Source organism: Tetrahymena thermophila, assembly GCF_000189635.1.
Source record: "Tetrahymena thermophila SB210 genomic scaffold scf_8254187, whole genome shotgun sequence".
NCBI lineage: Eukaryota > Ciliophora > Oligohymenophorea > Hymenostomatida > Tetrahymenidae > Tetrahymena > Tetrahymena thermophila.
The window spans coordinates 290,253-312,867 of NW_002476086.1; the positions used below are offsets into that span (position 1 = coordinate 290,253).

Genomic DNA, 22,615 nt, shown 5'->3' on the forward strand with positions numbered 1-22,615 from the left:
TTTCAACAATAAACCTTACAATTTGACTATCTTTATTTACGAATGTTATTTTTTATATCCATTCTCAACGCTCTCAAAGTTTTATAAATCGTTAAAGCATTAAAGTAACAGTAGCTCCTCTGTATTAAACATTATTTTAACGATATAAAGAATAACTAGCAGTATCCCATACTTAGAATTTCATAATATTATTACCTAGTTTGATAAATTTAAATTTTAAATCTTTTCCAATAGTTGATGTTTGTTTTTCTTTATATTATAAACTTGTTATCCTCATTGATATTTATTTTTTATTACTCCTTCTGCACCTAATAAACTAATTTCATAATGAAATCATACTATTTTTTTTAATTTTGTTTTTTCTGTGATTATGAGACATTTTTATTTTTTTACTAATTTCTGATTTTTATGTATATCTTGATATTTTGGTAAACAATTAATGATTCAGAATATATGATATTATAAGTCATATTATTTTTTTTGCTAATATAATTAACTCGCTTCTTAGTGAAAAATATTTAATTTACTTACTTTGTAATATTTCACTTAATTTACCTAAAATTTATTTTTAGAGTGCTCATTGCCAATTATTCTTTTATGAGAAATTCTTTTTGAGTCACTATATAAAAATCAAATAATATATTTATTTAAATATTTTATGAATTATAAATTGACTCTAAAGCATCTTAGTAAAAAGCTGAATATTTAATTTATACTTTGAAAAACAAATATTTATTATTAGAATCCATCAAATATTATTTATTTATTATAAATACTTTTTAAACTCATGTGTAATAATCAAATAAAATATTAGATGAATTTTTATTGACTCGCTTCCTATCCTTTTAAAGAAAATGTTAATATTTCATTTAGTCACTATGAAATATATCTTAAAAATAAATAAAATTTATTATAAGAATGTTAATCATTAATATTACTTTTATTTTTAATACTGTCTTAACCTGCATAAATAAGGTATTTTTTATTTTTAGAATAATTGGTTAACAAGATATTAATATATAACCATCTTAAAAATTAAAGTATACATCAATAAAGCAAACCAGAGAATACTAAATAATGTTTTATTATTTTACATTTATGATTAATAAAAGTAACTTGTACCTTATTTATTTACATATTTTCAAAAATATTTTTACTGTTAACATATATTATTATAATAAACAATGTTAATTATCTAATCTTATAAAATAGATAAATTTATTCAGAATTTAATTTTTAGAAACGAGTCAAGGCTACAAGTGTTTGAATATTAAAAACTTAATTTAAATTTCTAATAAACTCATAAAATTCATTACTTTATAAATCATGAAAATAAAAACTATCTTATCTCACTCAAAATGGCCAAATATTATTTCATTTTTATAATTTAGAAAATTTAAAAATTAAATATTCTAATAATTTAAGATAATCATAATGTTTATTTTTTAGACAAATTTTTTATTTATATTTCAGAACCGAGAAATCTAAAATTATGTTACTACAAGATTAACAAAATCAAAGTATTTTTAATAAAATATAAATAATATTCATTTCAAAAAATTTATTTTTTAAGTAGTTTTTTTTGTATATAAACTAGTATATAAAATTTAAAAAGTTTAATGAAGTTTTAAGAAATTTTAAAGCAGAAAAATGCACACCGTTTCAAAGAAAATAGTTTTAATCTAAATAGTATATATTATCTATCCTAGAATATCGTAATGCTATTATAAATTTAGAATGATTATAATAATATTTGTTTAGGGAAAAGATATTTTGGATGAAATCTGATAAAATTATCATTTTAGAATTTAATAATTTATCATTAAAAAATGCTTATTATTGGTTGAGATAGTGAATTAGTTACGCTAATGCCTAGATAAAACTGATTAATTACTAATGTTTATAAGAGAATACATTTAATAAACGACAAAAAAATATACATTTAAATAGATAAAATTTTGAGATAAATATTCAATAATATTTTTTAAAAAACAAAAAAATTAAAAAAATGGGAAACTTAACAAACAAAAATATCTAAAAACTTAATACTTAAAAACTGCTTACTAAATTTAAATCAGATTTAGAAAGAGAAAGAAAGGACTTAATCACTAAAGAATTTGAGGTTTTTGATTAGTTCTCTGGAATATGCTAATAAAACAATTTAGATTAAAACAATTTATCTCCAGGTGATATATATACTAATTAATGCATTTAGTAGTATCTGAAAACAAAAAATTTTAAAAATATTAAGTATGTGGATAAAGGGTGTTAAGCAAGGGTATTTTTTGGATATGATGATCGAAATATAATGTATGCATTCAAATGCTATGAAAGATAATCTAATTGTTAGCAAGCACAAGCAGAGATTAATGTACTTTAACAATTTCCAAATAAGAAACATGTAATAAAATTTATTAATAAATATGTTGATAACTAAGATTACATTATCATTTAATTGCAAGCATGCTAAACTAGTCTTCAGCAAATAATTAATTAAAACTAATATTTTAGTGAAAATACAATCATCAAGCTTGCTTATGAAATATTTTTGGGAATTTGTAATATTCATAATGAAAATGTTATAATTTTTGATTTGAAACCTGAAAATATATTGATAGACTATTGCGGATAGGCTGTAGTAAGTGACTTTGGATTATCAAAGTAGCTATAATAAGATCTAAGCACTGCTTCTTAGTCTAATGGAAATTATTTATACAGAGCTCCAGAAGGAATTGATTAGAATAGATAATTATTTGAAGAATAAGTTTAAGGTTTTGTATTTGAACCAAATAGACTTTCAAAAAAAGCAGATTTATTTTCATTTGCTTTAATACTTTATAGAATGTTAACTGACTAAAAGACTCTATTTGAAAGATGTGCATATCAAAAATATAATATTGATATATCACTTTTAGATAGATAATTAAAATACAAAGATGAGTTTAAATTAATTATTTAAGGATTAACCAAACTTGATCCAAAGAAAAGATTAGAGCATATAAAAGTTCTTTTAACTTTAGAATAAATGTACTTAAAAGAAATTTAATAAGATACATTTGGTCTTAGAAAAGAAAGCATCCCTACTAATTTTAGGTGTTAAGATATTTAATCTTTTGTTTCCAATGATAAAGACCATGTAATTCCAATTTACAATAAAAACCATCAATAAGAATAATAAAAATGTAATAATTGGTTGAAAAAAATTTAAGTATTTATTCTAACTTTTTTGGTATTATTTATTCAAATTTTATATTCACAAAATTTTTGAGCATATGTGTATTTAGGCATCCTTACTGGAATCATAATAAAATAATACTTAAATTATTAAATAGAAGATTTGATTCTGAAAAATATTGAAATATTATTATAAATATACGAGTTAAAAATAATGTAAAAGTTACTTTGAAAAATTTAATAACTCTCATATTATTTATTTGTGATCTAATATTATTTCAATAAAAAAAATTAAATCTCTCTCAAATAAATTAATTTTTTGTGCAAAATATCTAAAAACTGATAAATGAAAAGAGTATTATAAAATATCATAAAAGTAATTAAATTTTTTGATAATTTACTTTATTTATAAAATTTTGTAATTTTGACAAGAAAGTAATACAAAAACATTTAATACAAGAAATTTAATTTTTATGTTTGAAAACCTCAATAGAATTAAAAATATTATTTATTTTTAATTAATTATTAAAAAGAAATCTCAAAATAAATAATTTTAAGAAATTAGAAAATTCTTAAAATAAAAAATAATAATTTTATATCAAAGTCATTAAAAAAGAAATAATTAAATAAAACAATAACTTTATTTATAAATGTTGAAATTCTTTTTTATCTCATAATTATTTTATATTTGAGAGCCATTTTAAATTAATTTAATTAATCTTACCATAAAAACAATTTCTATTAGAAATTAAGATTAGAGAATTATATCTAAAACTAAGTATTTTTCTCAAATTTTAATAATTTTTGATTTTAGTTTTCAAAATCTAGCTTTTATTATGATTTCAAAAAAATATTAGAAACTATTTACAGTTTTTTATATTGATTTTTTTAAATAAATTTTCTATCCAAAAATTAAAGTATTTTTACCTTTTTCCATATTTTTGCAATAAAAAAATATCCAAAATTTGTTTTTATTAATAACTTTATTTCTTAATTATATTAGTAAGGTTCTGATTTATATATTCTTAATGTAAAAAATTTTTTTTAATAAAAAAGAAATTTCTGAAAAAATATTTACTTTTGTTAAATCAATAAAAAATTATTTGACATTTAACTAAATTAATCTGAAATAAGTCAATATAACATTAAGGAAAGCTTGGGAAATAATAAATTACATGAATATAAAATATGGATTAAATGAAATAATTTTGGTTTTTATTGAAATTTTTTGAGATAATTTAATTTTTTATAAAGAATTATTGTTTTTGTACTTAAATGAAAATTTTGTAAGTTTTTTTATCAAATGTAGTGTTCATCTTATGTTGTATCTGCAAGCACCTTAGTCTGAGAGTAGTCGCTTGCTAGATCATGATTTACATCTCTATGATGCTCTTCGTCTTTACGAATTGCATAAATTACATCTTCCATAGTTGCATTTTCAGGCAATCTCCAATAATCAATAGCAATTTAAGGAGCTTTCTTAGTTTTCCAATGACTAATTGAACTATTTTCTTAATTAATAACTTCAATACAGTGAGTATAGGTTTTTACAGCTTCTTCTTCTAGGTAACCAACAATTCTGTGGCAAACTCTAGGGAAGAATTGATATAGTAATCCAAACATCAAAACATAATTAAATTAGGCAGAAATTACTCCTAATCTGAAAAGTAATGTTGGCTTTTATACTTTTAAGAATGTAAGTAAATGCATTCTTTCATTTTCAGCTTCTTCAAGTAAAACATGGATCCAACCATAATCACGTTCCATTCTTCTCAATGAACGTAAATGCCTATGCATAGCAGCAACAAATCCAGGTACTCCTGCGACAGTTTCTAAGAATACCATTCTGTTTAACCAACCTCTTTCAGTCAATTCGCCACTTTTTTACTACCATGGGAAGACCTTTTTGTAGCCACTCATGACATCAAAACCCAATCTCATACTTTGAATAAGATAATGAGATAATCTATCGCCAATATTTTTTGGCTTGAAATGAGTAATTTAAACATTTTCAACATCTTCTTTTGTCCATATAGGGTGTGGTAAGACATAAACACCTAGCTTTTCTTCAGTAGAAACTGCATTAGGCTAGAATTAAGTTTTGACTTCTTTTTACTTTTAAGATTAACTGATACTGTTAAAAGTATTCTAGAAAAAGTTATTCTCTGGGGTGTATTGTAAATCTGATTTGAATCTTCTGGAAACAGAAAAAAGAGTATTAGTGTTCTTGTGAATTTATAAGCACTTTTTGAAAAGATTAGCTCTCATAATTATTATTTAGCAAACTTAAGCAGAATTATAAATATTTATTTGTATGTTTGTTATTTTTATTTATTTAATTATTAAATTAATTTTACTACTTGAAATGAGTATTTAAAAAGGAAATATTGCTGAACTTTCTTGAAATAGAAAGATAAATTAATATTAAATTTGTACGGAAAGTTCGTAGTTTATCAGAATCGTAAAAATTTAATTTCATTGAAAAATTATGATAAAATATCAATATGGTATGCTATTAAATTATCTATTCTTAATTGATGCATAATATGATTAAATTCTCGACTTTCAATAGATTATTTTAAAGAAAAACTCCATTATTACAAATCTTAAAAAGGATTCTTCTCTAATTCTTCATATATCATGCCTAGAATTTTTAAAAGCAGAACATGTTAGAAGTTTCTTAATTTTTATAAAATTATGTAAATACTCTGGAGGATTCATAAAAAAATAGATTATTTAAGGTTAAGTTAACAAATTGATTAAATTTAAAACAGATAGATCTAAATCTATCAAAAAGAAAAATGCAATTAAATTTCTAATACTCTTTTCTTTTTCTTTTTCAAAACTCTTGATTTTACATCTTCAAGTTGCCTTCATACTTCTACAGAGTTACAAAAGTCAAATAAATTAAGAACCAATTAAATATAGAGAATGATCACATTTATTGGTTAATATTATGAGCTTTTATGTTATCATAATGTGAATTAAAATGGGAAATATAGTACTAAATACATGAATTCTAAATCAGAATGAAGTTTCAAGATATTGTAAAATGTAGAGGAAAGTACTCACAATTTATAAAAAATAAATAGAAAAAAGCGCATCATAATAGCATAGTATTAAATTAAGCATTTATTATTTAAATTAACAACGTATTTTTGATGATTAACTTTAATTAAATACTGAAATGTTAATTAAATAATTCGTAATATTAATATTAGTAAATCACATAAAATTAACTACGCATCTTCTTTATCAAATTCTTTCATTATTCTTTTTGCAATAAATAAATGGTCTTATAATCTTCCATAGATATTTTTTGAAGATTGAGATCATATCTATCTAAGTTGGATAAAAACAAAGAAAATAAATCCAAAATATAAAAATTTATTATGGTTTTATAAATTTTACTTTGAAGTATCAATAAAAGTTAGCGTTTTTTACTTGATAGTTAATTTATTTCTAACTTAAATAAAATAAAATAACTCTTCAATAATTATTTGCTCATAATACATAAAAAATTAACAAACAAAATTATGGCTCATTGAGAAACTTTAAATTGCTTTATAAAAATTTTTTTAATCTAATTGAATAAAAAAAATTAACTTATTTAATTATAAAATTTAAAAATGTTAGTTGGTATATATAAAAATGTCTTCATAGATAAATAAAAATAAATTTTAAATGTTATTAATAGATTTTATTTGATTAATGATATAGAATAATAATATATTTATTACAAAGCCTTTCAAATCAAGTCAAAACATATTTTATTCGGATAAAATAAAATAAAATTAGAATATTATCGCAAAATTATAATAAAATCATATCAAATTATGAGAGCAAAATTTAACTGAAAGTAATATATTATTAACATATATTTTAATATATATATTTCAATAATAATTGAATGTTTAAAAAATAAATGATATTAATTGTTATAGATTAACTTGAAAATAAATTTGATTTAATTATCTGCATCAATTCAAAAAAAATTTGTTCTACATAATTTAATTAATTTATTGATGATTATTTTTTTATAGTTTATTTATTTATTGAAGAATAGATGATTAAATTATTTTTGTTTATAATATGCAAAAAATTTTTAATAAAATAAAATAAAAAAATATTATCTATATATATTCATTTTTTTATGTGCTATTTTATAATTTTATTTTTAAAATAATTGATTAATTTCTGTAAATAAATCAAAATAATAATTTTTTAGTTAGAATAGAATAAAATAAATTTTGAAATATTATTTATGAAATTAATTAACTATAATTTGAGATTAACCTTCAGTTATTATCTTCGTTTAAATAAAAAAAAAACATACTAATAAATCTATTGTATTTAGACTATTTTTGTAGCAAATTAGAAATAAAATTTTTAAATATTAATCTTGATTTAAATTAGATAATCAAATTGATTAAAAAAGTAAATATTTGATTTTTTTGAAAAATTAGGTTATAATTGTATATATAAAACATAGAAGTAATTGTATATAGATTAAACGATTTAAAAATAATAAATTGGTTGATATTTAATAAACTTTTTATTTTATGTTTCAATTTAAATCAATGACCAGGAGGGAAAGGATTGGGCTTCTTTTGTGAGTAGTCATCTGCTAACTTGTGGTTTACATCTCTGTGATGCTCTTCATCTTTTCTTACTGCATAAATTACATCAAGGAGGCATGCATTTGGTGATAACTTCCAATAATCTATTGATATTTTTGGTGCTGGTTTGGTTAACCAAATATGTATTTCAGATCCCTCTTTTAAAGCAGTTTCAATACTATGAGTGTAGGTCTTTACTGCCTCTTCTTCTAGATACCCAACAATTCTATGGCACACTCTAGGGTAGAAGAAGTAAAGAACCGAAAATAAGGCAACATATCCGTATTAGGCTAGAATAACACCAGTTCTAAATAGAAAAGTAGGTTTTTATACTTCTAAGAATGTTAGCAAATGCATTCTCTCATTTTCAGCCTCTTCTAAAAGAGTATGAATCCAACCATAATCACGTTTCATAGATCTCAATGAACGTAAGTGTCTGTGCATGGCAGCAACGAATCCAGGAACACCAGCTACAGTTTCTAAGAAAAGAATTCTGTTAATCCATTCTCTTTCAGTCAAAGGAGCACCCTTCTCTTACCAAGGGAATACCTTTTTGTAACCACTCATAATATCAAATCCATATCTTAAAGACTAGATGAAAAAGTTTGCAAAACGATCTCCAAAATTAGCAGGTTCCAAGTGAGTTATAGCAACATCCTTTACTTCTTATTCAGTCCATACTGGATGAGGCATAGTCCACTAACCATTTTTAAGTATTTATTCCTTTTTTTCAAGTTCTTATTTCTTTTGTTCAGGAGTCATTTAAAAGCCACCAAACTTGTAGTTTGGAATAGCTGAGAATAGAGATTTCTGATGGGCGAAATTTCTAAAAATATTGGCACTTCTTTTAGTTAAGAAATTCATTGTTAGTCTTAATTTGTATACTAATTGCTAGTTTGTTTATTTTTAATTGTTTAAATTTCGTTTTCTAAATTTATTAATAGATATTTATTTTTTTTAATTATTATATTATTGCTATTATTTTGAAACCCAAACATTTAAAGCTGATTTCAATTAGAAATAAAAATATTAAATATATAATTTATGTTCAGTATTTTATTGCGTATTTGCTGATGAAGATTCTTTTTGTTTATTTATAAATAAATTTTTTTGCAAATTTTATTTTGTTATATTTTTTACTTACGTTTAAATTGTTTTTGAAAAATAAAAATTGCTAGATAACACATTCAATTAAGCATGAATCTAAAAAATTTGATATGAAATATTTAACAATATATTCGAAATTTTATGTAGAGATATTGTTTCAGTAAGGTTCATGACTACTTTCGCATATAAATATGAGTTTAATTTAGTTTTAAGTAGAAGATTATATAATTTCTTGAAAATTTCTTTTGAGAGTTAATCAAAATTAATTTATTATTTCTGATGACGACCCAAAGTTTTTCTCGAATTTTTCTAAGAAAAAATAAGTTAATTTGTACTATCTAAAAATAGCGCCTTATTACAAATCCTTCTACTTAATAGAAAAAACTTATCTAAGTTAGTCAATAAACGATTAAAGTATAATCTTTGTGAAAAATAATTTCATTTCTTAAGATTTAAAAACATATTTATAATATTTTTGTATTAGTTTTTTGTAAATGCATATGAAATTTCTGGAAAGTTAAGATCATTTAATTGTGGCTTAATAATTTCTCAGTTACTCTAATTAGATTATGCATAAATGGAACCTTACAAACTAAAATTTAATGATAGGCTATTTTAAATAAAAATTTCATATTACTTTTGTTTTTTATTTAAATAAAAAATGGCATATTTAAAAAATAAATAATTATTTTAAAAGAATGATAAGCTTTTACAAAATTATTTTTTATAATTGATTGGAATAGGTAATTGTACAATGATTTATTTAAGAAATAGTATAAGAAAAGTAAATAATTTTTAAATTTGTTAAAAGCTTATCCTTCAAGCATTATAAATAATAAAAATGAAAGCTATAATAGAAAAATAAAATGTAAATATGTTTTTTATATTTGGATTAGAGATATATACAAATACCATTCAAATTAGACACTAATTTTTATAAAGAACTATAAACTATATATATAAATAACATCTTAATTATATTAATTACCATTTAGAGGTTAGAATAAAATTAATTTTTAAATATTTTGAGCTAGAAGAATGTCTATATCTTATTGTATTAATTATTAATATCATATTCATGAATAGGTAAATATCCTGAATTTGCATTAATTTTGTTAACTCTTTTTACAGATAGTAGAAAAAAATTAAATTTAAGCTAGTTCAGTTCTAATACAATCTGGTTTATTTTTTTATTTCCCCAAAAGCATATTTTTAATTAAAACAAGTAATAAAGCAAAAATAACTCTTAATTTTTAATATTACACTTATAAGGAAACACATTTTTTAAGATAGAAAAAATAAAAAAAATAAATTTTTTTAATTTTATTCCTTTTTATTAAAAAATTAGTGATTTTAAAAAATACAGGAAAATTTATAAAAAATCAGCTAAATAGAGAAAGCATAAGCATATAAAAATATTTAATCATAAAGGTTCGACATAAACATTTTAAATTAAAAAATGTTTCCAGAAAATTTAAAATAAAAACAAATTATTCTAAATTATTATTTAACGAACCGAAATTATTTCATTTAAAGAAATAAAATAGATAAAATAGTTAGCCAGCAGGTTCTAAATAACTTTAACTAAAATTAAATAAAGAGAGCAACTTAATTTTTACAAATTTTTATCTGTAATATACGAGTGAGCTAACACTATATATATTTCAATAATTCTTTTTAAGAAAAAATTTAAACATAATGCGCCATAAATTAATATTAATATTTTTTAGTTTATGAAATAAATAAGTAAAATAGTTTGTTTAATAATAGATATAAAAATTATCCAATTATAAAATATAAAAAATTAGATATTTCAAAAAGTATTCAGACATAAATTTTTAAAGTTTCTGATTCAAGTAATTATTTTTAGTTGAAAAATTTATAAAATTTAGATACAAAATAGTTTTTAATTTTTGTAAAATATTCAAAAATTAAGATATTTGATTAAATCATTATAGCTTCTTTAAATTTAATAAATTATGAAACTAAACTAAAAAAAATAATTTACATTTATAATTTGCTAAAATTTCAATTTTCATTACAAATTAAATAATTTATATTTATTTGCATTTTGGAAATAAAAATTAAAGTTTAAAGTATATTAGTATAATTAAAACATAAGAAAGGTAATATCAACATAAGAGTTTCAATTATACAAACTTGATATTTTTAAAGCACTAAATATAAAATTTATCTAATATTTAAATACATTTGCAAATTTAGCACACCAGATAATGTTTATATTTTTATGTTATTAGAAGTAGTCATATCAAAACATAAAAAAAGTAAATATTTAAATATTAGGTGATTTAATATAGATTTAATTAAGCTTATTAAATTCCTAAAGAACTCATCTCAATAATACATAATATAAACTTATAAATATGATAGTATTTCTATTTAAATTTTTTGCTTGCTGTATAAATATTTTTAATACTATATTTTACTACAATTTCATTTCATTATCAGCATTTCATTTTTATTAATTCAATTCAAACATACCATACTATAAACATCACTTTAATTAACAGATTAAAATAATTTTTCAGTTATAAATTGAATAGTCTAATTTTTATTTTTTTAGTTTGTTTTTTTATTCATTTTTCTCTTCAAATTTTACTGTGATACACATATTTAATTTTATAAATATTCCATCTAATTTGTCATTAATTACTTTTATTTATTTTTTCAACATTGAAAATAGTTTTAATTCATTTTTATAGTATATTTTTTATTTGTAATTTAATAAGAAAATCAAAATAACCAATTATTAAATAAAACTTAATATTTAAACATATTTTAAATGAAATCAAAAATTTAAACTACATTTTCTAATTTATTTTTAAAATTAAATACCTTGATTTTAAATAATTTTAATCACCCTTAAAAGGAAATATTTTTTTTTTGATACTTTTATTTTTACTATAATTCTGTAATTTCTGTTTTCATTTTTGTATTTTATTAAGTTTTTTTTCATAATATATTATTTGTTATTAGTTATTTTTTTATTTCTATTAAAGCTTATTTTTTCATTTAATTAAAGATAAATTAATATAAAATGATTGTGGATTTTAAAAATATTAATCGAAATTAATAATTCTAATATTTTATATTTCTTTTTTAAACATAAGATTTAATTTATTTTTAGTTTTGTGTTTAGAAAGAAAGAAAGATATTTCCTTAACATTCTATTTTTGAATATTTTTAATTAATTTATTTGTATGTTTTTGATATATTTTTCAAGTAGATTAAAAAAATTAGTAAATTATTAGTAAGATGCTGAAAACATTAGGTGCTTTAACATTAACAGGGACTGGATATTATCTAAACTAAAAATATAGAATAGCTCCTTCATTTAACTTTGATTTTTATAATCTTTTTTACCAGTTTGTTTAAAAAGTGTATGTAAGATATAAAATCAATAATTTAATTTTATACATACAAAAATGCTTTTTTAAGCACAAAATTGAAATAAATTTTTTATAATTAAGAGTACAGAACTTGCATATAGCGTTACATAATAGCTTATGAGAATGGAATTGTTCTATTAAATTGATCGAGATTAGTATACCAAAAATTTATGTGGAGAAATAAGCGGAATATTCCTACCTAATATTATTGGATTAGAAGAAGGAAACGATTTATCAGGTAAATAGCTAGAAAGTTTATTTGATATAGGCTTTGGTTTTGTTGAAATTGGTCCTCTAAGCTAAAATTCTGTATTTCAGGTAAAAATTGGAAACTAATCATTTTATATTGGTGATTAAAATAAATATGGAAAATATTTGGTATTTGTTAGTAGAAGATTTACTTATTATAATCATAATTTAATTCTAATTTATAAAAATAAAATAATAAAATAATATAATAGTTTTTCTTATCATTTATTAAATTTCTTTATTAAAATAAAATAATATCATTCCTTATTTTGCATAGTGATAAAAATGTATTTTAAATATTATCAAGGAATAAGAAATGCAAACTCAATAAGTTGATGAGAATATACTAATAGGAAAATCAATTTTAGGTAGCTTTAAGAAGAGAAATTTTGAATAATCATATAAATATCCTGTTGGTGTAAATATTTAAGTAAGTTAAGAAATAAAAGAAATGACTCCATTTTTAGCTTAGAAAGAATATGAGTAAGGATGCACTGAATTAATAGATATATCAGATTATCTTGTTATCAATTTCACAAACAGTTAAAATATAAAACATTTATTAGAACCAATAAAACTAAAAGAGCTATTAGATGGTGTCAAATAAAAGAGATAATATGAAATAGCAGTTAATGCTTTAATTTAACATGAAAATTAAATCATCCAAAAAGAAAAAAAACAATTTGGTGTAATTTATGCTGATGATATTTATGGATTTTCAAGAATAAATTCTGAAGCTTTTGTTCCTAAAATTTATATTAAACTTGATGAAAAGGAGCACTAATTACCAAAGTTAATAGATATAGCATAGAATTATAAAAAAATTGGAATTGAAGGGTTGATTATTCGCACTGAAAATATCTCTACAATTTCTAAAATTGCTAGCTTAACTTAAGGTAAAATAAAATCATAATTTTATTTAAAAGTTTAAAATTTTAAAATAGACTAACAATCTATCTTAATTGATTAATTTTTTAAATAAATTTTTATAAAATATAAATATACTCTAAAAATTAAAATATAATTAATAATAAAATAAGGTGAAATACCTTTAATAGTAGCTACTTCAGTAAAGGATGGGGAAGATGTCATAAAGAAAATTAAAAAAGGTGCATGGGCTATTTAAATTAGTGAGGACTACAAAAATAAAGTAAAATAACTATTTAAAATAAAATTAATCCTAAATCAAAATGCAGTTGAAAAAAAATAGCCACTTAAAAAAATTAAAAATATTTTTTTAATTTTTATATTTATTTTAAAAATATTTAAAGGGTCCTCGTTTTGTTTAAGATCTCATGGATGATGTAAAATAAGAGTTAGACAAAATCAATGTGAAGAATATTACATAGTTGAGAGGAGTTGATATATTTTGAGCAAAAAGTTTGAATATGTTGTTTAATTTTTACAAAAGTAATAGAAAAAATAATGGAAATAAATGGCATTCATATTAAATGATAGTTAATGATTTTAAAGTTACATATTTTGATATATAATTTAAGCATTTCTACACTTTTAATTAGTAGATATTTACAAATTGTTAATTTTTTAATTATAAACACAAGTTATTATTTAAATATATTAATTTATTTATAATTTAAAAGTTATATATTTAAAAAAATAGAATGAAAAAATACAGAAATATAACATTGGCATATTTATTTTGTTTTTGTGTAAGTTTAAAATACTTTTCAAAAAAATTAAAAAATTGATACTTTGTATTTTGAAAAAATAAACATGGGTTATTTTAAATTTTATCGATTTCAGACTGAGTGGTAAAAGATATACTGTTCATTAATTCTGGATAAAAGACAAGAGATAAAAGACAGTTTAAAAAATAAAAGGCGTTGAAGAAATACTTAGTTTTTTTAACTTTGGAGAGTAGAAAAATATTTGATTTTGATTAATTAACTTTCGAATAGATTGAATAAAGGAAATATATCTACTTGATTTTTAAAACTGTTAAACTACTCAACCAAAAAAAAATTAAAAAATAATAAAGATTCCTCAAAAAAATGAAGCGCTTATGGTGAGAAATTAAATTTTTATAAATAATTAAAATAAAACCATTTAATAGATTAAAATAAAAAAAATATTTAAGTTGGTTAGGTTGATAATAAAGGTTAGTAATATATATCAGAATCATAATAAATATATTTGTAAGATTTTGAATGATAAAGATTAATGGATATTATCTCAGTTTGATATAATATAAATTATTGGTAAAATAAAGCTTAATAGATATTTGTAATTATATATCATTTGATTGGATTGTAATAAAAACCATAAATTAAACATTGAAAATATGATTGAAAATAATATGCATTCACTAAATTGAGCAATTATTTCCCAATCAAAATTTTCATTCGAATTAGTTATGCTCTGAAAATCGCCAATCACTTAAATTTATTATTTAATAATATCCAAAAAACATTCTGCTTTTACTAATCTTACCTCTTCAATAATAATTAATCTTACTCTTACACCTATCAATTATTTATTATCTTTATTAACTTATTTTGCATGCTTTTATCTCAATCTTAACAAAAACCTAAAAAATATTAATTTGCATAAATAGAAAAAAAAATAGGCAAATAATTTATATTCCAACTTCAATTAAAAAGGTATAAAGAAAGATCATATAATAAGAATATAAAAAACTCGTTTCAACTACTACTTTTTTACCAGTTCCAATACTAAACCAACTCAAAAAAATACTAATTTCTTTGAATTATTAAAGCGGAAGCATTCAACAACTCAAATATAATATATTAATTACTAAATCAGTTCCTAAATTTTAAGTTTGACCACATTTTTATTTTTTTAAAGCTTCAAACTTAGTAGTTAGTTATTTAATAAAATTAAGTAAAATAAATAAGTATCCTAGATTTTAGAAAGATCAAATTCGCACTTAAATATAGCTAAAGTATTAACATCAAAAAAAGGCATATTGTATTTAAATTGATTCAAAGATAGCACCCTTAAAAAATATATTATTTAGAGTTAATATAATAATCAAATGGCGCAAATAATTACCATATCAAATAGGTACTAATATCATTCTGATGGATGTTTATATGAGTAAGGAAATATGAAAATCTTTTTAGGCAATGATACTCAATTAAAATAAGATGTTACCATTAAAGTACTTGAATTTGGAGCTAGCAGTCTAGGTAATGTAGATGTTAGAGCCTAAATAGCAAATTACAGACTTCTTAAGGGTAGTACATGTGAAAATATTATGGAAATTAAGGAAATTATAGAATCTGATTCAAAAGCATTTATAATAGGAGAATGGTGTGAAAGAGGTTCACTTAAACCTTATATAAAAAATGGTTTTTTGGATGAGAAAGATGCTTTACTCATTTTCAAGTAAATAGTTAATGGATTGAAGGAGTATCATGATAAAGGTATTACTCATGGTTTTGTTTAGTTAAATAATATTCTTGTGGCTAATGGTTATTTCAAATTGAGTAATTTTGCTGAAGGTAATGAAGACCGTTATCTTGCTCCAGAAGTCAGTTCTCCAGATAAAAAAACTAAAAAATCAGATATTTGGTCACTTGGTATTCTTTTATTCTTGCTTTTAAAAGGAGATTTCCCTTTCTAAAGTGGATAAGATATCTTAGGTGCTATCAAAAGCTTAAAGTTTGTCTTCGATGAAAAGTCTAGTAATTAAGAATCTTTTGTTTTCCCTGTTACGATTTCTAAGCGTTGTCAGTAATTCATAAGTCGTATGCTCTCTGTCAACCCCAGTGAACGTCCAAGCTTACAAGATTTACTTCGTAACTCTATTTTAGACTCAGTAAAAATAACTTATACAGCTAGCTAAAGATAGACTACCTCTCAGCGTATTTTGACTGATAGATATATGCCTAAATACACAATATTTTTAGAATCAGCTGAAAAGAATGACATAAATGGTCTTCTCGAAAACGAAATTGTCTATTTTGGTCTATGCTAAGAGGCGAAGATGTTCGTTAAAATTAAGTAAATGACTTTAAACGAGGAAAGGTCCAAATATTATTTACCTAAACTTAATGCCTTTGCTCAAATTAATAACCCTGGTTGTGTTAAAGTTTATGATCTTGGGTAAAATTAGAAAGGAAATTCTCTGATACTTTTTGAGGAATATGCAAATTAAGGTAGCTTAAATGATTTTCTAATGAAGCGTAAAGCTGCTAATCTTACACGTTCAGAGTAGGAAGGAGAATTAGCTATGCGTCGTTTACTATAAACAATGACAATTATTTAAAAATAAATAGGTTATCATGGTTCAATTCATATTAAAAATGTATTTGTCCACAATGGAAATTTAAAAATAGGAGAACCTCTAAATCTCTCTTAAAATGCAGAGGTATTACTAAGCCAATAGCACTAATAAATGGATTTCTTTGCACCTGAGTATAAAAGAGATTTAGTAGAATAAGACCCAAATGCCAAACTAGATAAAGCAGATGTATGGTCATACGGTATGCTCTATTACACAATTCTTTATGGAGACTTGCAGTTTGACTAATTTAAAAACCCTAAATTCCCTGACTAAGCCTCAAGAAAAAATTAATACGCAATTCAATAGTGTTTATAAGGTGATTTAAATGCTCGTAGTGATTGGTAACAAGTTTAGTAGAACTTAGATTTGGATGAGAATAATGTCCCTCGCTATAAATAAGTTGTAGTTTAAAGATAAGAACCTCCACCATTATAATAATACATCCCTGTTAGAGCTCCTACTCCTTAGATTACAAGAGAAATGACTCCTATACAACCTGCTTACATTATTAGACCTTAAACTCCTGTAAATTTTGACATTCCTCATGAAGAAGATCCTGAATTGCACCTTATTCCAGTTAAACCTACTGGTGGAGAAAGACTAAGAAAAGTTAAGTAGTTTGTCAAAGCAATATTTTGTATTACTCTGCTCTTAACAGTGTAAGTTATTTATTTTCTTTAAAAATAATTTTTTAAATCAAATAAAAACACAAACAACATCGCTTAAATGGATTTATTAAATATTTTTGTTTATCTTTTAAAATTTTACATAATAAAAGATATATAAATTAATAACATTAAATAAAATTAGATTCTTTAGATTAGCATTAGTTAATTGTTGGGATATGATTGGTAGCAGATATAATATGAAGAGACTCGATTTTAGTATACTAAATCCAAAAAATACTAACGAATTATTAAATCTATCAATTATCACAGATAATCCAAATTATTACAAATATGGAACAAACCCATCAGCGTAGCTTACTTAAGGTTAGTGCCTAAATAATTTCTTTGATCCAGACTGGCCAAATTATTAACTGATTGATTATATTCATTCTGCAGGCTTTTTTTGTTGGGCTTTTTTCTGTTTTATAACTATGATTTTTACTTGTATTTTTAAAGCTATACATATGGCTAAATTAGATCAATATACAGTTTATATTAATTGGTAGACAAATTTACTAGCTCCTTATAACAAGTATTTAATGGCATGCTAAGTTTGGTCTCATTTTGATTTCGCTTTCCTCTATTATGTCCATTACCATCTATTTAGTTTCTTTTACTATACATAAACTAGCCCCTGCTTGGGAGTAACTATGAATTAAGGAGTATAAATGTTATTTGATTCAACCATTTACTTATTTAAAGGCTAAAATACTAATTATTTAACTAATTATTTATTTACTTTGGGTTTGTTTGGTTATATTATTTGCATAGGACTCTTTTTCTATATTCGCCACCCAATAAAAACGTCTGGAATTTTCACAAACTACATTTATCTAGGATTTAGAATCGTAACCTATATAATTATCATTTTAGTTTGTCGTTTTGGTGCTCTTGCTCCTTTTTAACCTTAAGTCTTTAATGATCCTCATAGTATAATCTCTTCAGCTTTCTCTAATGGTGAATTTATGGCAGTTATTGGATTTATTCCAGAAATAATGGAAATATTTTTGATCCTACTTGATCTACTTATAGAAGGTGTATTCTATTTTATTGGTTAAAATAATCCTGAAACTGAACCTTATGATAACTAACATTTACCTTATAGATTCTAAAATGACTAATCGTAATTAATGGCTGATAACACTCCTTACAAATATGATAATGTTGCCAATAATAGCTTACTTCCTTCTGTAAGAAACTCTGAATTTTAAAAAAGACCACCTTTGACTGAAAAAAATATGAATAATGTGTTTACAAATGGTTTACCAAAGCGTCGTGCTGACTAGCATGTTATTTGAAATCAATGAAATCATATCAAAAAATAAATACATAATTTTTTATTTAGACCATTGATTATAATTATATAAACCTATTACTAAAAAAACTGATTAATGTTTGAAAAAATTATATTTTCTTTTGTTTACATTAGCCACATTTAATAACCAATTTAACTAAATACTTAAAAATTTAACAAAAATATTTTGTTGGTTCGATAATTAATCGTAAGATTATTTATACATATTATTTTAAAGTTCCCAAAAATATAAAAATATTGTAAGCTAAATTACTAAAAAAGTTTATTACTCCTTATCGAGAGACATTTATTATATAAAAAGCAGTGTAAATCGATTATATTTTATCTATTTTGTATTATTTTGAAATCTTAAAATTAAATTTTCCAAATAAATTAATTTCAATTTTTTTATATTAAGTATTATAAATTGGGAAATTTAGCAATATTTTTTTTATTTTGCAATTTATTTAGATAGTTTTACAGCATTTACATCTTATAATATTAAAAAATATTTTGTAATTAAAAATAGCTTATTATTTAGATAAAATTATTTTTTTTAAATTGTTATAAGTCTAAAAAAATGTATATGTATGTGTTAAAATAAATGATTAATCATAAATAAAATTTAATAATTTAAAATATAAAAAGTATCGTGAAATAATTGAATGATAAAAGTTTATAACGATAATATCCTTAAAAATATGAAGAATTAAAAATTAACTTGAAAAATAAATATAAGCAGAAAATAACATTGTTAATAGAAAAAATTCAATTAAATTAATGTATTAATCTTTGAAAATAATTATTGATTTATAGTATGTATAGTAAGAAATAAAAAGCGAATAGTTAAATTGTTAACTCTTTAGAATCACAAGACTACAATAGGATATATAGTTTTTTGCTTGAAATAAGTTTCGTTAACAAACCTTTAACTATAGCTGAACGGTCATAGCTTTTTACAGGCATTCTTGAGTAATAATTTAAATAATTTTTTTTATTTTAGTTTTATGATTTTGGCGGACATCAATTATCATATTATAATTTTATTTTTAAATAGGGTTCTTGATTGGGCATATCAAAAAAAAATTACGTAATAAGAACTTCAAATATTGTATTCAGAATGGCAAAAAAGCAAAAATATTTTAGTGGAGAATTAATAAGAGTAATATATTGATTTACTTGCTTCAGTAGATCAATGCCATCTTTATTTTTTATAAAACTTTAGAAACCCAGAGGAAATATCAAATAGGGTAATAAACCAATAATTTAAATAAAATATTTTAAGAAAATATTATTTATCTAAATAAAGTTAAAACATATTTTAATAAATAATAATTTTATGTTCTTTAATTAATAGATACAATTTTATTTAGATAAATTAAATAATCTATATAATTAAAGTCTACTTGACGCTTGTCTTGCTACTAAACAATAAGTATATTTTTAATTTAAATTATATAGTTAAGTATTATATTTATATTCTGAAAAAAGATCATTGCTATTGAAGACTTATATTTGAAATTTGATGATTAGGGATATGGATTTATATATCCATATTAAATGAGAATTCTTTATTAAGTTTTAGGACCTCTTTTTATCAATAGCCATCATAGTAATTAGTAATTTGCTAGCAATAATAAGTATTAAAGTGAAGAGATATCATCTAAAATATTTAAAGAAAACAATATCAAGAGCTGTGGTTAAAATTAATAAGATAATTAAAAATTCTAATATTTTTTAAAATAGTTTTGCACTTATGACTATAAAGTATGTTAAATAAAATTTATTAACCTTAATAAAAACAACATTTTTTATATAAATTCAATAAATTTAGTTTCCGTTAAAGTCTTATAAGAATATGATGGTTAACTCGTTTCTAAACAACGATTAAATAAATTAAACTATAGAATCATTAAATTAGTTATTAGAAAAGATTCAGACTGTATGTATATCTTAATAAAACTCGCATGATAGCTAAATAAAAATTGAAACATTTAATTTGATAGACCCAATTTTTTATAACTTGCTTGACTAAAGTATGGACTTTACTTAAAAAAGAAGTAATTTTTATAATTTAAGATTATTTAATCATAACAAAAGTATTATTGCTAAAAGGTATCTATCATTCTACAACTGAATTAGTTAGTATGATTTATGAAAATGACTATGTTTATAAAAGAGATTGTATAGATGATAATTAAGCTTTATTTTTCAAGGCATTTATAAAAAAATTTATGAGAGTTTATTAATTTTGTATTGGAGTCGAAAAAGATGATGTCAACTAAGAATACATATCAACCAATTCTAATTTAAGTAAACTTTAAAAAATAATTATTTTAACTAAACTTTTTATTTAAAATTAAGGCAACAAAGAGTTTTCTTAAGTATATAAAAAAAATCCAAAATACTAAAACTTAAATATAATGAGTTAAAAATATGAAAATCCTCCAGAGATTTAAAAGACTTTCACTTTTAACTAAACAAAAAATCACCAAAGCCTAGAAAACCTTAATGAAGATTAGCATAAAAGCTAACCATATTTATAAAAAAAATATGTTTTTGATTTTAAATTTGATGAAAATTTATTGCTAAACTAATCTCCTCCATAAACTATTAAAAACAGCCAGTTGAACAAATCACTTAAACTTTAACAAAAACCTACTTCAACAGTTAAAAAGTAAATATAGAATAGGCATAAGACTCATTAAGAAACAATAAAACATATAACAACTTTAGATCTTTCTCATCTAAAATCTAAATTAATTAATGATGAATTGTCCCCAAATAATAAAAACTAGCAATAATTATCTCTTAATAAATCAACTCCTAAAATAAACTCTAAAAGTAAAACATAAATAAAATCTAATTCAAAATCTCCAATGTAAAATCAAAATAAGTTAGGCACAACATCTTTTTACAAACTTTAAGAATTCAGTGATTAGTTTGTAAATACGTCTCTAATCAATAAAAATGATTAATTCTAAAACAAAGAAAACTTAAATAAAAATTCTTATAGGCATTTATAAAAAGATTTATCAAATCTATCTCTCAACATTAAATCTTCTAAAAGATCATCATAAACTCCAGTTAAAACTTCTAACATACCATCATCTGTTAAGGCTCTAAACTTCGTAAATTAAAAAATATTATTAATTCCTTTTTAATCATTTTTTTCTCAATAGTAAAAAGAATAATCAAAAAGCCCTTAAGTCGTAAGAACTCATCAATAAATATTAAAAACAAAAAGAATTGAATCCTATGAAAAAGTTATGGAAAACTTGAGTAATATTTAATGTTTAACACCTAATAGTTTAACCCCAAGAAAGCAAACAAAACCATTTAATTGAATAATTGATAATTATTTATTAAATTAAACTATGTCAATTAAAATTCAATTATTATTAAGTTTCAAAAATATATTTATTTTGTAAATATTATAAAAAAATTAATATTATCTAAAATAATTTAATCTGCTTTATTTTTATGCTTTATTTTATTTAATTTTTAACTTTAAATTATTTAATTATTTAAATTACTAAAAGAAGTTTTAGTATTAAATGCATTTATTAATAGATTTTTTATATATTATTTAAAATTAATTCATTTATCTAAAAGAAATTTTTATTTTTTTATTATTTTATTTTAGATACATAATTTCTAGAAAGCTAATAGTAAGCTTTTAAAATATACCAACTAACTGAATTAATGAATTCAAAAAAATTGAAAAGATAATAAATTATATTTTTTAATACAAAAAAATCAATATATTTTTAGATATACTTAAATGGGGTTGGGGTTGGGGTTGGGGTTGGGGTTGGGGTTGG

At 21.3% G+C, this 22,615-nt stretch overlaps 9 protein-coding genes across 9 annotated transcripts; 6 read left to right on the plus strand and 3 right to left on the minus strand. All coding sequences in view use genetic code 6, as the record gives it.

Annotated features, from left to right (window-relative positions):
• Window positions 1-2: 2 nt before the first annotated feature.
• On the minus strand, window positions 3-470 carry TTHERM_000695609 (hypothetical protein; the record flags this gene model as incomplete). The annotated part of the gene is made up of 1 exon (XM_012800474.1): window positions 3-470. The coding sequence occupies one exon, from the start codon at window positions 468-470 to the stop codon at window positions 3-5; it is 468 nt and encodes a 155-aa protein (XP_012655928.1).
• A 1,782-nt stretch (window positions 471-2,252) lies between these two features.
• Window positions 2,253-2,597, plus strand: TTHERM_00695610 (kinase domain protein, putative; the record flags this gene model as incomplete). Its single annotated transcript, XM_001025572.2, has 1 exon — window positions 2,253-2,597. One exon carries the CDS (start codon window positions 2,253-2,255, stop codon window positions 2,595-2,597), a length of 345 nt encoding a protein of 114 aa, XP_001025572.2.
• A 1,876-nt stretch (window positions 2,598-4,473) lies between these two features.
• Window positions 4,474-5,442, minus strand: TTHERM_00695600 (alternative oxidase; the record flags this gene model as incomplete). The annotated part of the gene is made up of 1 exon (XM_001025571.3): window positions 4,474-5,442. One exon carries the CDS (start codon window positions 5,440-5,442, stop codon window positions 4,474-4,476), a length of 969 nt encoding a protein of 322 aa, XP_001025571.1.
• Window positions 5,443-7,751: 2,309 nt separating this feature from the next.
• TTHERM_00695590 (alternative oxidase) lies at window positions 7,752-8,657 on the minus strand (the record flags this gene model as incomplete). Its single annotated transcript, XM_001025570.3, has 1 exon — window positions 7,752-8,657. One exon carries the CDS (start codon window positions 8,655-8,657, stop codon window positions 7,752-7,754), a length of 906 nt encoding a protein of 301 aa, XP_001025570.1.
• A 1,084-nt stretch (window positions 8,658-9,741) lies between these two features.
• Window positions 9,742-10,546, plus strand: TTHERM_00695580 (hypothetical protein; the record flags this gene model as incomplete). The annotated part of the gene is made up of 3 exons (XM_001025569.1): window positions 9,742-9,768; window positions 10,032-10,125; window positions 10,461-10,546. The coding sequence occupies 3 exons, from the start codon at window positions 9,742-9,744 to the stop codon at window positions 10,544-10,546; spliced, it is 207 nt and encodes a 68-aa protein (XP_001025569.1).
• A 1,630-nt stretch (window positions 10,547-12,176) lies between these two features.
• TTHERM_00695570 (dihydroorotate dehydrogenase) lies at window positions 12,177-13,932 on the plus strand (the record flags this gene model as incomplete). Its single annotated transcript, XM_001025568.3, has 5 exons — window positions 12,177-12,305; window positions 12,392-12,628; window positions 12,867-13,455; window positions 13,600-13,709; window positions 13,831-13,932. The coding sequence occupies 5 exons, from the start codon at window positions 12,177-12,179 to the stop codon at window positions 13,930-13,932; spliced, it is 1,167 nt and encodes a 388-aa protein (XP_001025568.1).
• Window positions 13,933-13,947: 15 nt separating this feature from the next.
• Window positions 13,948-14,268, plus strand: TTHERM_000695559 (transmembrane protein, putative; the record flags this gene model as incomplete). The annotated part of the gene is made up of 1 exon (XM_012800475.1): window positions 13,948-14,268. The coding sequence occupies one exon, from the start codon at window positions 13,948-13,950 to the stop codon at window positions 14,266-14,268; it is 321 nt and encodes a 106-aa protein (XP_012655929.1).
• Window positions 14,269-15,575: 1,307 nt separating this feature from the next.
• On the plus strand, window positions 15,576-18,795 carry TTHERM_00695560 (Serine/Threonine kinase domain protein; the record flags this gene model as incomplete). Its single annotated transcript, XM_001025567.2, has 2 exons — window positions 15,576-17,488; window positions 17,640-18,795. The coding sequence occupies 2 exons, from the start codon at window positions 15,576-15,578 to the stop codon at window positions 18,793-18,795; spliced, it is 3,069 nt and encodes a 1,022-aa protein (XP_001025567.2).
• An 813-nt stretch (window positions 18,796-19,608) lies between these two features.
• On the plus strand, window positions 19,609-22,138 carry TTHERM_00695550 (hypothetical protein; the record flags this gene model as incomplete). The annotated part of the gene is made up of 8 exons (XM_001025566.2): window positions 19,609-19,763; window positions 19,849-20,041; window positions 20,149-20,226; window positions 20,283-20,558; window positions 20,626-20,851; window positions 20,907-21,104; window positions 21,156-21,922; window positions 21,974-22,138. The coding sequence occupies 8 exons, from the start codon at window positions 19,609-19,611 to the stop codon at window positions 22,136-22,138; spliced, it is 2,058 nt and encodes a 685-aa protein (XP_001025566.2).
• Between the last annotated feature and the right edge of the window lie 477 nt (window positions 22,139-22,615).